The 18,436-nt window shown below is 23.2% G+C and overlaps 1 protein-coding gene across 1 annotated transcript in view; it reads right to left on the bottom strand.

Annotated features, from left to right (window-relative positions):
* Positions 1–897: 897 nt before the first annotated feature.
* Positions 898–18,436, bottom strand: part of LOC136850363 (DNA polymerase delta catalytic subunit-like) — a 24,903-nt gene continuing 7,364 nt past the window's right edge. The window contains 5 exon segments of the mRNA XM_067123979.1: positions 898–1,182; positions 1,862–2,118; positions 7,602–7,992; positions 7,994–8,078; positions 8,132–8,908. Of these exon segments, the coding sequence (XP_066980080.1) occupies positions 898–1,182; positions 1,862–2,118; positions 7,602–7,992; positions 7,994–8,078; positions 8,132–8,908 (1,795 nt within the window).

The raw sequence follows: 18,436 nt of genomic DNA, 5'->3' as shown, positions 1-18,436 counted from the left end.
TATCTTTTAGTTTTAAACTACCAAAATATTTTTTAAAATTTGTTTCATATTCTTTAACTTCATCAGTTGTTGTTCCTTTCAGCAGCACAAAGTCTTTCCAATTTATATCACTTTGTTGTTTGTATTTAAACAAACTTGTTGGCATCGATAATTTTTTTGTAAACTATGTTTCATTACGAGTTTGGTATTCCAATGTATCTATATTGCTGTATTTACACCAAAGATCTTGCACCAATCGTGATACAATTGCGAAATCTTTAGTTTTATACGATTATGCATTTCAACACGACAGTATAGACTGGTCTTTTCATTACCGTTTAATTATATCTTCTTGTCCATAAAAGATAGATTGAACCATCGTGATTCATCAGAATAAATAGTCTGAATTATACTTATTATAATGCTTATGACATACTGGGGAATTTTCTATAAACTTAGACACCGAAGTTATCGGTGAAGAACAAGAAATATTTTGTTTTTCAATGATTGTAGAGTGTCATTCACTTTAATATCATGATCATTTTATATTAATGTTAAACTTTATACCATTACTGCTACTGTTGTTATTTTTCTCTTCATTATGAAACTTTTCACCATCTCTAGATTTTTCTTTCTTTTCAAACTTGATCTGAATGGAGTACTACTGTTGTTACACAAGTGTAAATTATCATCAGTAGAAGATAATTTTCTTCTTTTTATCATAAACTGATAATTTTTCTTTTTTCAACAACACCAATGCTCATCACCATTATCATAAACTGTTGATGATAATTTTTTCTTTTCAACAACACCGGCGTCATCATCTGTTGATGATAAATTTCTTTTTCAACAACACTGATGTCATAAACTGTTGATGATAATTTTCTTCTTTCAATTAACACGATGTCATCACCATTATCATAAACCGTTGATGATAATTTTCTCTTCTTCATCAACATCGATGTCATCATCACTATCATAAACTATTGATGATAATTTTCTTTTCAACAACACTACCACCATCATCAGCACTATAAACCTTGAAATTTTTTCTTTCTTTTTCAACACGTTTTTTGTCATCATCATACATGAATCATCATCACTATCACTACTATCACTAATACTACTACTACTATCACTACTACTGCTGCTATCACTATTACTGCTGCTATCATCATTTCTTTCCTTCTCACTATGATGATACTTGTGTATAAATGTTTTGTAAATTTTATTGATTCTTCATTATTAATGCTGCAGTTTGTCTCAGAGAATTGTTTTGTGATTGCTGATTACTAACTTCATCAGACATTTGTTTGCATTTACAACTTTTGACTCTTCCTCTTTTCTGATGATAAGGTTGCTGTAACGATAATTGCTGTTATGTACATCGCTTCTTTTTCTACCAATTTGGTGATAACAGATCTTCCTTTTTCTGGTGATAATCACGCAACAGATCTTCTTTCTCTACTAGTTGTAATTTAAGATAACTGTTGTAATAGATCTTTTCTCTTCTGCCAATTCTGGTGATAACTGTTGTTGTAACAGATCTTCCTCCTTTCTGTTAGCTGTAATTTTGGTGATAATTGTTGTTGTTGTACACGCTTTTTTCTGCCGATAACTGTTGTTGTAATGATCTTCATCTTTTCTGCCAATTTTACTAGTTGTAATTCTGGTGATAATTGTTATTGTTGTTGTATTATCGCCTTTTTTGCCAATTCTGTTAGTTGTTGTTGTATTATCGCTCCTTTTTCTGCCAATTCTGCCAATAACTGTCGTTGTTGTTGTTGTATTATCGCTCCTTTTTTTGCCAATTCTGCTATTTGTAACAGGTCTTCCTCTTCTGGTGATAACTAATGTTGTTGTTGTCAGACACGTCTTTTGCCAATTCTGCTATTTGTAACAAGTCTTCCTTCTGTGCTAACCGTCGTTGTTGTTGTTGTTGTATTGTTGTAATAGAAGAGGAAGATATTTGTGATTGTGGTAATAAAGAATCATCAAATTCTGTTGGATTCCAGGAACCTTCATCGTTTTCTTTATCCATCCTAATATTATTGATGGCAGTAAACAATTCTTCAGCCATTTTTTGTTCGTTAAAATTATCATCTTCTTTCATCTCATCATCATCATCATCATCGCTGTCTGTTAAAAATAAATCATTTTCTATTGGGGTTGGCATTTTTTAAATAAATTTTACAACAGTAATTATACCACGACAGTTTAAACTAGACTAATGCAAGATTGACAACTATCAACCCTTTTAAGCTAAACAAAATTACATTACTATTTTATTGCATTTCCATTTATATATATATAAATAAAATTTGATAATAATAAAAGTATATATACAATCCTCTAAAACAATAATTTTTAAAATGAAATTTAATAATAATTTAAATACAATTTAATTTTTTTTCATTATTAAAAGTTTTTATTAATAAAAAATTTTCTAAAATAAAAAATAAAATAAAACTAATCTAAAAATTTATATATATATATATACATATATATATATATATATATATATATATATATATATATATATATATATATATATATATATATATATATATATATATATATATATATATATATATATATACATATATATACAAAAATGGAATATACAAAAATTAATTTCTCTGGGTAATTTCTCCACAAAAAAATTATGAAAATTTTTATTATGAAATATTTAGTCCTATTAATGTAAATATACTAATTTCAGAAAAGGATTAATATTTACGTGAATATTAATTTAAATTATAATAATAATAATTTTACATCAAACTAGAAAGTAAACTGACGAAGATCAAGATGTAGATCGCATTGGAGAATTATTGATAGAGATTATTCGCAATATAGAATAATAATGTATAATTTTTCAAAACAAAAGAAAAAAATGTTAAAGGGGTGATATTATAAATATATAGCTAGATTGTTAAAATATTTAATAAATGATATTGACAATGAACAAAATAATAATAATAAAGATAATAACAACGTGGTAATGAATATTACCAAAAATGACGCAGGGGTCTGTTGCTTGGGACGTTTTTCACCCAAAACATGACGATAAATGGAAATGATGTTATTACTATTTCTACAGGTATAAAATTTCCTCATCTCTTTTCTTCGTGATTAATATTGATACGCTAGCCGATCTGGCTTAGCTTCAAAATCATCAATTATCGTAATTGGCGGAGATAAAAATGGTGATATTGTATTAAATAATTTATCTAATAATAAATATGATATTAATAAAAAGGACCGTATAGGACAAATTATTTATGAAGGATAAAAATTAAAATTGGTAAATTATATTTATTTTTTTAAATAAGAAGGAAATTTAAAATATTTTATTTTCACCTAAAGAGAGGTAATAAGTTATAGCACAAAGGGCTTCTATAAAAATAAACATTTTTTTTCATCATTAATATTAAAAGTATCATTGTTACGATTTAGCAATTTGTAAGACGTCATTAAAATTCATTTTAGTTGATGATTCAGTAACAGCTTTATATATCACATTTTTGGTTTCATCATTATAATTTAATAATAACCCAGAATTGTAATCACTTCCAAAAAATATATAATGTAAAATAACATAATTTAGAAGTTGATAATAATTTAATTTTATTATTAGGATAAATTATCTGCTGTATAAAAGTCCTATGCCTGTTTTGAAATTAGGAGTAACGAGAATAATTTCTGAATTTTTAAAAAATGTCATCATTGCTAAAACATCAGAATCAAGAGAAATAATAACACTTTTACCATCATCATCATTATTATTAGTAGATGATGATAAATTTCTAGCAAATTTAAAAAGTTCAATTTCTCCTTCTCCACGTACTTGAATATCAGATTCAAGATTTGTTACAAAATTAAATTTTATATGTTTTAAATCTCGTGTCATTTTTTCCTCCAATAGTTTAAAACTGTTTTTAAATAATTTGCCTACATTAATTAATTTGTAAATATTTTTTTCATCATCTATAATTTATCACTTTATGTTTTGTGTCCAGAGGTATCCATCAACGGCCAAAAAGTAATATTACTACCATCTTCAACTTGAAAAAAATTACATACTTGCGCAACGTAATGCAAAATGGCATCACTCAATATTTCAGCATTAAATTGTAAATAATCATTATTTTTTATTATTGCTGTTTGATGTAAAAAATGTGTACTGTCTACTCCAATAAAATTCAATTTATCATTTTTTTAAATTTTATTATTATTATTATCATTACAAAGAGAAATTGGAATAAAATAACTTTTTAAGTGATTTATCAAATAATGAACTCCCCATTTTTTTATTAAAGTAAATAATAATTGTATTTATATATATATATATATATATATATATATATATATATATATATATATAGTATATATATATATATATATACATAAGTTATATATATATATATATATATATATATATATATATATATATATATATATATATATATATATATATATATATATATATATATATATATATATATATATATATATATATATATATATATATATATATATATATATACATATATAAATCATCAACACACAATCACGTATGGAACAGAAATAAATTTCTGACTCACGTCGGGATCGAACCCAGGTCTCTCAGGTGGAAAGCAAGGGCGTTATCCACTGGGCCATACAAGTCTAAAAGAAGTTGGAACCTGAGAGCAACTGCACCCAAGGAATTACCTGGGCAAGCTAACTGCTTGCATACCAGCGAGTTTTCCCCAACTTCCCGACTCAGCAATGACCCAATAGACAAATATTTCATTCGAATTATCCCTTCTGAGTGAATAAGATAGAAATCATCAACACACAATCACGCAGGGACAGAATTTTCGACTCACTCGGTCGAACTCAGGCCCAGGAGGCGCATTCACTGTTACAGTTCAGCAGTTGAACCTGAGAGTACTGCACTGGGCGAGCGCCGTTAAAAGCACCGGCTAGGAGAGCCAGTTGGAAGCTCGAGTTTCACGACGAAATAGACAATATCACGCCAGTCTTTCTGAGTGAATAAGATAGTCATCAACATATCACAGGAACAGGTCGTTTTCGATACCACTCGCATCAACCCAGGTCTCTCAGGTGAAAGCAAGGGCGTATCCACTGAGACCTGCCCGATCCCCAAGTGAGTCAGAAATTTATTTCTGTTCCACACGTGATTGTGTTGATGATTTCTATCTTATTCACTCAGAAGGATAATTCGAATGAAATGTTAAACGACAACATTGCTGAGTCAAAGTTGTAGTACCGCTGGTATGCAAGCAGTTAGCTTGCCCAGGTAATTCCTGCGCAGTTGCTCTCAGGTTCCAACTCTCTTTTAGACTTGTGTACCCAGTGATAACGCCCTGCTTTCCACCTGAGAGACCTGGGTTCATCCTAAGTGAGTCAGAAATTTATATATATATATATATATATATATATATATATATATATATATATATATATATATATATATATATATATATATATATATATATATATATATATATATATATATATATATATATATATATATATATATATATATATATATATATATATATATATATATATATATAATAGAAAAGGACTTAATATAACCTCAATGGTTTATTATTTTTTTTAAATAATATAGGTGAAAAATATGATTGATAATATAAGCGCAAAAAGTTTTCAAATGTTAAAAATTTATAATTTTCATCTGGTAATATTACTTTTAATACATCAATAAAAGACACGTTATACAATTCTTTATTATTTTTATAAAAAACTTTTATTAACCCGGGCAATGAAAGTACTAGATTCTTTTTATCATAATTTACTTTGTATTGCTTATATTTTTCTAACCCTGTTTTATAAATTTTCAAACTACTTGTAGGTTCACTAATGAAATGAAATATAGTAGAAGAATTTACACAACTGTTCATTTTTTAAGTCGTATATATATATATATATATATATATATATATATATATATATATATATATATATATATTTTATTAAAAACATATATATATAATATTTTTATTATATAAAAACATATATATATATATATATATAAATTATATATATATATATATATATATATATATATATATATATATATATATATATATATATATATATATATATATATATATATATATATATATATTATATATATATATATATATATATATATATATATATATATATATATATATATATATATATATATATATATATAGAATAAATGAAAATATATATATTTCTTCATTTAAAATATTTTTGTAATAAATATATATAATTAAAATGACATATCATTGCCCTTCTAATAATGACATGTCTGTTATAACCAATCAACAGGGTATTAATTTTTAAAGTTAGTCTCATTTAAAGTTTTTTTATTTTAATATTCAACGAGAAAGGGATATCTTGAATTTAAGAGATATAAAAAATTATAATTTTTCAGTCATTCATCCTATAAAAAAGTACGACGATGATCAGCAGAGGATATCTAATACACCGTGTATTCTCGAATTGTTTGATGGGAAAATTGTTGTGTATATTCCATATTCAGAATTAATTCATATAAAATAATAAAAATAATTTTTTTGTCTTTGTCATCTATTGATGATTTTATTCATATAAAAAACATATTAAAAATAAAAAATTATGATTCTTGACACGACAAATGTACTAAAACGTTTAATATAATTATTATTTACTGATATAATTATTATATATATTGACAAAAGTTTATTAACATTATATATATCTACAAAATATAAAAAATATTTAATGTAATAATAATAAATAAAATAGCTACATTTTATTAATAATAATAGTATTTTCAGCTATCAATTTGATACTGAATAACAAAAATGAAAAAAATAAAATAAAAATATTTTATTAATATAAAAAGTAATAATTATTTATTATTATTTTTTTTTACTAGAAAAGGTTATTTAGTGTAATGAAAAAAATAAAATAAAAATATTTTATTAATATAAAAAGTAATAATTATTTATTATTATTTTTTTTATTATTTTTCATTTTTGATATATATGCATATATATACATGTGTATGCATTTTGAATTCATATTACAGAGAAAACAAATATGGTATCATCTTAAAGCAAGGATCAAAATGTTTAGACTTTGGACGAACATCATCACCAACGATCGCTGTAAATACTTATCCAAAAGTATGGTTACCTCCCACCCTAGCAAATAGAATAGAATTATCCAAACTTTTAAATGAATGTAATGATTTGTCCCAACTTTTAGAGGAATGTAAAGCTTTGAGAAAAGAGAATAATAAACTTTTAAAAACTGATTTGTTGGAGGGAAAAGAAGAGTTAATAGTACAAAGAAAAATCAAAGGAAAAAAATTGTTGAAAGATCTTGTATAATAAATAAAAATATTAAATGTTTAAAATGAATTTTCACCATTGTTAGAGAAAAATAAAAAATATATATATAATAACATACATATATATAATAAAAATCCTTTATGCAATGAATAATAATATCATTTTTTTATTATTTTTTCTTACATTGAATACATACAAATTTTTGTTATTTTGATTAATAATTTTGATAATTGTACATTGTAGTCAGATTTTTAAAACATTTAATTCTTTTCCTGTTTTTTATAATAATCATATGATCACCTCGTAATAAAATTTGTTCAGCGTCCTTTCCAAGGATAGGATCAAATATCCGTAATAGAGGATTTTTAATTTGATTTAATAAATAATATTCATAATCTATTTGAAGACCATTTTTCAAAACAAAATCGGGGTTTTCAGCCTTTTGATATAAAGGTATTTTTTTTTTAGATGTTGTTGTTGATATAATAACGTAAGGAACTCGATCTCCAAGTGTGGGCGCTGTTCCAGAATCTCGAATGGCCATTTTATTGGCCAATTCAGCGTGGGCTTGTTTTGCTTTATATTCGTTTTGAGTTTTTGTCAATTCTTTAGTTATTATCAGTTGACTTAACTCAATCTCGGTCATTAAGCAAATCTGAAATGGTTTGTTTGACGAGTAACGGCCTTTTCGTATCTCGTTCATCGAGAATTATTTTTAAAATTTCTGTTATTAAGCTTTTGGTTTTAGATGACAATTATTCAATGAATTGCTTTATCTTTACAATCACTTATCAAAAGTATCTGGTCGAGTATAATACAGACCCGCGTAACGTTTTTTATTGATAAGTAAATATGGACAATAAACCTTTTCAAAGTCTAATTTAATAGGATTAATAAAATGCTTCGTAACGTTATCCGCCGCTTCCTGACCCAACATTATGGCTTCTTGAACGGTTTTTACGCCAAAATTTATCATTACTGAATCCGTATCTCCATAAATAACTTTAGCATTTAGATATTGTTCTTCAATCATGTTTTTGGTAAACATAATCATTTCTCGTCCAAATGCCGTAACGCTTTGCGAAATTTCTACGCAAGGTAATTTACCAACTTGGGCACCCGTAAATCCATAAACGGAATTTGCAGATATTTTTAAAGCTAATTGACGACCGTCTAATACCTTTCTTTTTAACGGATCCGTTTCCCTTTTCAAATCATTTTTAGCTTTTTTCCGAGCTAAGAGTAAATTTTCCAATATCTGAGGAAGTAAGCCTTTACGTATATGAGGTTTGACGAAATAATTACCTGATGGTGTTTTAGTATAATTATCACTCGATAAGGCTGTATGCTTATTATTATTAAGCAACGTTGAATAGCATAGATTATGAGCCATAATAATTGTAGGATATAAAGCGCAGAAATCTAGCGTGGTAATAGGATCGTTATAAAATCCTTTTATTGGATCTATCACAGTAGCCTTGATAATCGTTGCCCTTTTTCGTCCTCGCATCGAAGGAACTATAAAATCATCATCATTACCACTCACCACTATTTTGAACATTTTTCTAAGAAGTTGAGAAATGATTTAATTTGTTGACTTAATGAAGAATAAAAGAAAGAGTGGAACTCGTCACGCGAGCCATTCTCGACAGAACTGATAAATCAACATTAATTCATCTATTAATTTCAAAGGTAAAAACGCATTTTTTAAAACAATACACGCCACTGCCTCGCTTTGAGCGCTCTTGTGATGTAAAACTGATATTTGTGTGATGAATATCATCCTTTGTTCTTTTAAAAAATGTTGAGAAACTGCATTTAAACTAAGAACGTAATTTATAATCTCTTTATCAACATTTAATACATCCAATATACATTTATATTTATGACTTTGTTAATAGCTTTACCTATTTGCTTACTTTCAAAAGTCTTTGTAGTAACGGTTGATTTTAAACCCACTATTCGACTAAGATAAAATTGATTAGAATTTAAATGATTAGCTCTTTCCACCAAATATGTCAAATCAAAATTGTTTATATTGTATCCAGTAATAACATCGGGATCCACTACATTTTGAACAAACGAGACCAAGTTTCCAAATATTTCCTTCTCTCGGATTGAAAAGCATATATTTTAGCATTATCAATGGGTGAACATTCGCCCAAGACAAAAATAACATGAATATTGATCATCATTATCATTTTTTGTCTGTGTTTATAATAACGCTACTATTTGAATAATAGACTGGAATATCTGGCGCAGTGGTGCGCTTACCAGCGCATTCAATGTCGAATGAAAGAGTAGTTAGAGGGTCCGACAGTTACTAGCCTAATGCGCTTGAGGATCGTGACTCAAGACATTATTTCTGTAAAACGGCCAATTTCAATTTGACATTTTGTTTCTTTTAATTTTTCATTTCTAACGATCCATTTTCTTCATGGTAATTCTATCCAAGAACAACTATGTTTGTATCAATCATAAATCTTAGTATAAAGTCAACATTGGCTTCATAAAATTGAACCTTTCATAATCTTTAAAATAAAACACTTTTCTCTATTAAAATATACACATCACGAATTATCTGCAATGATACAGTTATTTTGAAATAATTAGTCTTTTCATATAGAAATTATAACCATATAAATTTGCTTAGATACTTATTTCACAGACGTGATAAATATGGCAATTCAATCCATTTAAACAGCGTAATTTATTAGAAACTTTATCATTTAATGTCATTTTAAAATTATTTACTTGATGAAGATCAAACTTTTTCGGAACGTTAACGTAAAAATATGGATAAAAACCATGAACGTGACAACATACTGAATTTCCTAAACTATTTACTCCAAACATACGTATGACGGGTGTACGATAACGTTCTTTCGTTGTTAAAAATGGCGAAAATCCAGTACAATCATCAACTTCTAAAACTGAAAATATAAAAGAATCTCGGTAGTTTTTAAAATAGGAACAGAAGGTCGCTTATAAGAAAATCTTTTTTTTTATTATTTTTAACATCATTATTATTTTCATTTTTTCTTTTCATCGTGTTTTTATGTATATATATATAAAAGGAATATTTCCTTTATATAAGTAAATATATATATATATATATATATATATATATATATATATATATATATATATATATATATATATATATATATAAATATATATATACATATATATATATAAGTATATATATATATATATATATATATATATATATATATATATATATATATATATATATATATATATATAGTATATATATATATATATATATATATATATATATATATATATATATATATATATATATATATATGTATATATTTATATTTAAAAACAAAAAATTATTTAATAATGTCAACAAGTTTTAAAACAAGAATGGATGAATGAGTTTGTGTTAAGGATATTTTATTACCAAATAGTGAAAAATAAAAATTAAATAAATTTGATAACTTTATTATAAAAAAATATTAGTCCATCAAATTTTCCTGATTCTTTTAAGTCCTTATTTTTTGGCCATTTTCATAGACTAAGAAATATAATTTCAGTTCATCATCATCCACTTTTTTATATATATTTATATATATATATATATATATATATATATATATATATATATATATATATATATATATATTAATCTCTTGTATCTATGTTAGTATAATTGATTTCAAAAATCTCAAAAACTAACGTAGATATTTTTTTTGAGATATTTTAAAAAATAGTAGATTTATTTGATGGATTTATTTTACGCTGTAAATTGTATCAAGTAATGTTTATTCTTATTTATACTTATATATATTTATATATATAAATATAATAATAAGAATAAGAATATATATAATATATATAATAAAAAATAAAAAGAATAAAGAAATAATTATAGAAAAATAATTATAATAATAAATAAATAAAAAAATTTCTACTAAGGATTTTTTTGGGTAATATTTTTCATTTTTTCAACATAACGTGATGCGGTTTCTCTTCGATTAAGAGTAAATTCATTGAAGCAATGATGGTATTCATTCTATTCTGTTTTTATTCCTATCTTCTTTAAATGTCGCTTATATCAGAAAAGTTATTTCCAAAATCCTCAAAACTAACGATATTTTAAAAATAGTAGATTTTATTTGATGGATTTATTTTACGCGTAATTGTACGTTAATGTTTATACTTATTTAAGTCAAAACATATTTTCATTTTATATTCCTCTTACTGGTGGATATGTAAAACAAAAATAATCATCAACGTGAAGGGAGGAATCAAAAAATACATTTGTTAATTCTTAAATGGTTATGGAAAATTTAGAACCGAATGATTAGTTTTACCTAAAAGTAAACATTGGCGTACAAAAATAAGTATAAAATATTTTAATCAAATAATATTTTATTATTTTAACAAATATCTCAAAAATATATCTACGTTAGTTTTTTAGATTTTTAGAATTCTTTTTCTTCTTATTCTTATTATTTATACTTTATATATATTTATATATATAAATATAAATAATAAGAATAAGAATATATAATAAAATAGTAACAAAGAAATAATTATAGAAAATAATTATAAATAATAAATAAATAAAAAATTTCTACGGTTAGATTTTCTTTGGGTACATTTTTTCATTTTTTTCAACATAACGCATGTGTTTCTCTCTTGAGATTAAGAGTAAATTCATTTTAGCTTTTCAATGATGGTATTCATTCTATTCTATTTTTATTCCTATCTTCTTTAAATGTCGTTTATGTCATAGTGTTATTTCAAAAATCTCAAAAACTAATCTAGATATTTTTCAAAAATAGTAGATTTTTATTTAGATTTATTTTACGCGTAAATTGTACGTTAATACTTATACTTTATTTAAGTCAAAACATATTTTCATTTTATATTCTTCCTTACTGGTGGATATGTAAAAACAAAAATAATCTCTAATAACGTAAGGAAGGAATAAAATACATTTGTTCATTTTTTTAAATGTGATGGAAAATTTAGAATCGAGTGATTAGTTTTACCTAAAAGTATAAACATTGGCGTACAAAATAAGTATAAAATATTTTAATCAAATAAAATTTTATTATTTTTAACAAATATCTCAAAAATATATCTACGTTAGTTTTTTGAGATTTTTAGAATTCTTTTTCTTCTTATTCTTATTATAATACTTATTTATATATATATATAAATATAAATATAATAATAAGAATAAGAATATATAATAAAAATAAAAGAATAAAAAAATAATTATAGAAAATAATTATAAATAAGGAATAAATAAAAAAATTTCTACGGTTAGTAAAGGCTTTTTCATTTTTTCAACATAACGTATTTGTTTCTCTCTTCAGATTAAGAGTAAATTCATTTAGCTTCTTTTCAATGATGGTATTCATTCTATTCTGTTTTTATTCCTATCTTCTTTAAACGTCGTTTATATCAGAAAAGATTTTAAATTAAAATTCAATATAGATATTTTTGAGATATTTTTTAAAAATAGTAGATTTTTATTTGATGGATTTATTTTATGCGTAAATTGTATGTTAATGTTTATACTTTTATTAAAGTCAAAACATTAGTCTATTTCATTCCTTCCTACTGGTGGGATATGTAAAACAAAAAATAATCATCAACGAAGGAAGGAATAAAAATACATTTGTTCATTTTAAAAATGGTGATGGAAAATTTAGAACCGAAAGGATTAGTTTTACCTAAAAGCATAAACATTGGCGTACAAAATAAGTATAAAACATTTTAATCAAATGTTCTTATTATTTTTAACAAATATTTCAAAATATATCATGTTAGTTTTTTGGATTTTTAGAATTCTTTTTCTTCTTATTCTTATTATTTATACTTTACATATATTTATATATATAAATATAATAATAAGAATAAGAATATATATAATAAAAATAAAAAGAATAAAGAAATAATTATAGAAAAATAAATAAAGAAAAAAAATTTCTACGGTTAGATTTTTTTTGGGGTAATATTTTTTCATTTTTTTTTCAACATAACGTACGTGTTTCTCTCTTGAGATTAAGAGTAAATTCATTTAGCTTTTCAATGATGGTATTCATTCTATTCTATTTTTATTCCTATCTTCTTTAAATGTCGTTTATGTCAGAAAAGTTATTTCCAAAAATCTCAAAACTAAATGTAGATATTTTTCAAAATAGTAGATTTTTATTTGATGGATTTATTTTATGCGTAAATTGGGTAATGTTAATGTTTATACTATTTAAGCCAAACATATTCATTTTATATTCTTCCTTACTGGTGGGATATGTAAAACAAAAATAATCATCAACGTGAAGGGAAGGAATAAAAATACATTTGTTCATTTTAAAATGGTGATGGAAAATTTAGAATCGAGTGATTAGTTTTACCTGTATATAAAACATTGGCGTACAAAATAAGTATAAAATATTTTAATCAAATAAAATTTTATTATTTTTAACAAATATTTCAAAAATATATCTACGTTAGTTTTTTGAGATTTTTAGAATTCTTTTTCTTCTTATTCTTATTATTTATACTTTATATATATTTATATATATATATATAAATATAATAATAAGAATAAGAATATATAATAAAAATAAAAAGAATAAAGAAATAATTATAGAAAACTAATTATAAATATTAAATAAATAAAAAAATTTAATGATTAGATTTTTTTTGGGTAATATTTTTCTATTTTTTTCAACATAACGTACGTGTTTCTCTTCAGATTAAGAGTAAATTCATTTAGCTTTTCAATGATGGTGTTCATTCTATTCCTGTTTTTATTCCTATCTTCTTTAAATGTCATTTATATCAGAAAAGTTATTTCAAAATTGTGGGTTCAATCGTAGATATTTTTTGAGATATTTTTTGTAATAGTAGATTTTTTATTTGATGGATTTATTTTATTATCGCAAATTAAAAATACAATGTTTATACTTTATTTAAGTCAAAACATATTCATTTATATTCCTTCCTTACTGGTGGGATGTAAACAAAAATAATCATCAACGGGGCATGAATCAAAAATACATTTGTTCATTTTTTTAAAATGGTGATGGAAAATTTAGAATCGAGTGATTAGTTTTACCTAAAAGTATAAACATTGGCGTACAAAATAAGTATAAAATATTTTAATCAAATAAAATTTTATTATTTTTAACAAATATTTCAAAAATATATCTACGTTAGTTTTTTGAGATTTTTAGAATTCTTTTTCTTCTTATTCTTATTATTTATACTTTATATATATTTATATATATAAATATAATAATAAGAATACAATATATAATAAAATAAAAAGAATAAAGAAATAATTATAGAAAAATAATTATAAATATTGAATAAATAAAAAAATTTCACGTTAATTTTTTGGGGTAATATTTTTTCATTTTTTTTCAACATAACGTACGTAAGCTTCTTTCAGATTAAGAGTAAATTCATTTAGCTTTTCAATGATGGTATTCATTCTATTCTATTTTTATTCCTATCTTCTTTAAATGTCATTTATATCAGAAAAGTTATTTCCAAAAATCTCAAAAAACTAACGTAGATATTTTTTAAAAATAGTATGATTTTATTTGATGATTTATTTTACGCAGAAATTGTACGTTAATGTTTATACTTTATTTAAGTCAAAACATATTCATTTTATATTCCTTCATTACTGGTGGGATATGTAAACAAAAATAATCATCAACGAAGGAAGGAATAAAAAATACATTTGTTCATTTTTTTAAAATGGTGATGGAAAATTTAGAATCGAGTGATTAGTTTCATCAAGTATAAACATTGGTACAAAATAAGTATAAAATATTTTAATAAATAAAATTTTATTATTTTTAATATTTCAAAATATATCTACGTTTGTTTTTTGAGATTTTTAGAATTTTTTTTTCTTCTTATTCTTATTATTTATACTTTATATATATTTATATATATATAAATATAATAATAAGAATAAGAATATATAATAAAAGTAAAAAGAATAAAGAAATAATTATAGAAAAATAATTATAAATAATAAATAAATAAAAAAAATTTCTACGGTTAGATTTTTTGGGGTATTTTTCATTTTTTTCAACATAACGTACGAGTTTCTCTTCAGATTAAGAGTAAATTCATTTTAGCTTTTCAATGATGGTGTTCATTCTATTCTGCTTTATTCCTATCTTCTTAAATGTCGTTTATATCAGAAAAGAGCTTCAAAAATCTCAAAACTAACGATATATTTTTTTGAGAGATTTTTTAAAAATAGTAGATTTTTATTTGATGGATTTATTTTACACGTAAATTGTACGATAATGTTTATACTTTATTTAAGTCAAAACATATTCATTTTATATTCCTTCCTTACTGGTGGGATATGTAAAACAAAAATAATCATCAACGTAAGGAAGGAATCAAAATACATTTGTTCCATTTTTTTAAAATGGTGATGGAAAATTCTAGAATCGAAAGATTAGTTTACCTAAAAGTATAAACATTAAGTGTACAAAATAAGTATAAAATATTTTTAATCAAATAAAAATTTTATTATTTTTTAACAAATATTTCAAAAATATATCTACGTTAGTTTTTTGAGATTTTTGAATTCTTTTTTTCTTATTTATTATTTATACTTTATATATATTTATATATATATAAATATAATAATAAGAATAAGAATATAATAAAATAAAGAATAAAGAAATACTATAGAAATAATTATTAAATAATAAATAAATAAAAATTTTCAATGTTAGATTTTAATATTTTCATTTTTTCAATTATATCGCATGTAGCTTTTCTTCCTCTGAGATTAAGAGTATTAACGATGGCATTCATTCATTTCATTTTTATTCCTATCTTCTTTAAAATGTCGTTTACATTGTGAAAAGCGTATTTCAAAAATCTCAAAACTAACGATATTTTTTAAAATAGTAGATTTATTTGATGGATTTATTGTTTTGCTGCAAATTGTAATGTTAATGTTTATATTTATTTGTCAAAACATATTCATTTTATATTCCTTCATTGGGATATGTAAATGTTAATTATCAACGCAAGGAAGGAATAAAAATATTTGTTCATTTTTTAGTCGGTGATGGATTTAGAATCGAGATTAGTTTTACCTAAAAGTATAAACATTGGCGCAGCCAAAATAAGTATAAAATATTTTAATCAAATAAAATTATTATTTTAACAAATATTTCAAAAATATATCTACTGAGTTTGAGATTTTTTAGAATTCTTTTCTTTCTTATTCTTAGTTATTTATACTTATATATTTATGTTATACAACAGCAATAACAAGAATAAGAATAGCATAATAAAATAAAAGAATAAAGAAATAATTATAGAAAAATACTATAAATAATAAATAACAAAAATTTTCACGTTAGATTTTTTTTCATTTTTTTCAACATATCGTACGTGTTTCTTTCTGAGCATTACAGTAATTATCAGTTAATGATGGTGTTCATTTCCCATTCTGTTTTTGTCTTCCTATTCTAAATGTCGTTTATGTCAGAAAGTTATTTCCAAAAATCTCAAAAACCAATTCCAGATATCTTTTGTGGGTCAGTGATTTTTATTTGATGGATTTGTTATCGCTGCAATTGTAATAAACACGTTTATACTTATTTAAGTCAAAACATGTTCATTTTATGTTCCTCTTCAGCTTGTGATATAAACAAAAATAATCATCAATGTAAGGAAGGATCAAAATACATTTCTGTTCATTTTTTTAATGGTGATGGAATGTACTTAGAATCGAAAGTGATTATCTTACCTAAAAGTATAAACATTGACAAAAGATAAAAGAAAAAGATAAAATATTTCTTAATCGAATAAAATTTTATTATTTTTAACAAATATTTCAAAAATATATCTAATGCTAGTTTTTTGGAGATTTTTAGAATTCTTTTCTTCTTATTCTATTATTTATAATTTATATATTTATTTATTTATATTTATTTATATAAATATAATAATAAGAATAAGAATATATATAATAAAATAAAAGTATTACAGTACTATAAAAATAATTATAAACAATAAATAAATAAAAATTCCACGTGTTAGATTTTTTGGGGTGTTTTTCATTTTTTTTTCAATTATAATCTGTTTAGTTTTCTCTGAGATTAATATAAATTATTTAGCTTTTCATGATGTATTCATCTCTATTCTATTTTTATTCTTAAATGTTATAAGATTAAAATTCTGAAACTAATGAGATATTTTAAATAGTAGATTTTATTTTGATGATTTGTTTACACGAATTGTAATACATCAGCTTATACTTATTTAAGTTAAAAACATGTTCATTTTATATTCCTTCTGCTGGAATATAAACACAATCATCAATCTAGAAGGAATAAAAATACATTTGTTCATTTTTTTAAATGGTGATGGAACTGAGTGATTAGTTTTACTCAAAGTATAAACATTGGCGTACAAATAAGTATAAAATATTTTTTAATCAAATAAATTTTATTATTTTTAACAAATATTCTCAAAATACATTCACGTTGCCTTTTGAGATTTTTAGAATTTTTCTTCTTATTTGTTATTTATACTTTATATATATTTATATATATAAATATAATAAGAATAAGAATATATAATAAAAATAAAAGAATAAAGAAATAATTATATACATTATAAATAATAAATAAATAAAAATATTAATGTTACTAGGGTAATATTTTTCATTTTTTCAACATAACGCACGTGTTTCTCTCTTTGAGATTAAGAGCAAACTACTCTAGCTTTCAATGATGGCATTCATTCCCATTCTATTTTTATTCCTATCTTCTTTAAAAAGTCGTTTATATCAGAAAAGTTTCAAAATCTCAAAACTAACGTAGATATTTTTTGAGATATTTTTTAAAAATAGCAGATTTATTTGATGGATGATTTATTGCTAAAATTGCAATGCTAATGTTTATGCTTTATTTAAGTCAAAATCATATTCATTTTTTATTCTTCTTACTGGTGGGGATATAAAATAAAAATACATCATCAACGCAAAGTGAAGAATCAAAATACATTGTTCATTTTTTTTAAATGAGATGGAAATGAATCGAGCGATTAGT

The sequence above is a fragment of the Macrobrachium rosenbergii genome, chromosome 22, assembly GCF_040412425.1.
Source record: "Macrobrachium rosenbergii isolate ZJJX-2024 chromosome 22, ASM4041242v1, whole genome shotgun sequence".
NCBI lineage: Eukaryota > Metazoa > Arthropoda > Malacostraca > Decapoda > Palaemonidae > Macrobrachium > Macrobrachium rosenbergii.
This window is presented reverse-complemented; position numbering and strand designations above follow the sequence as displayed.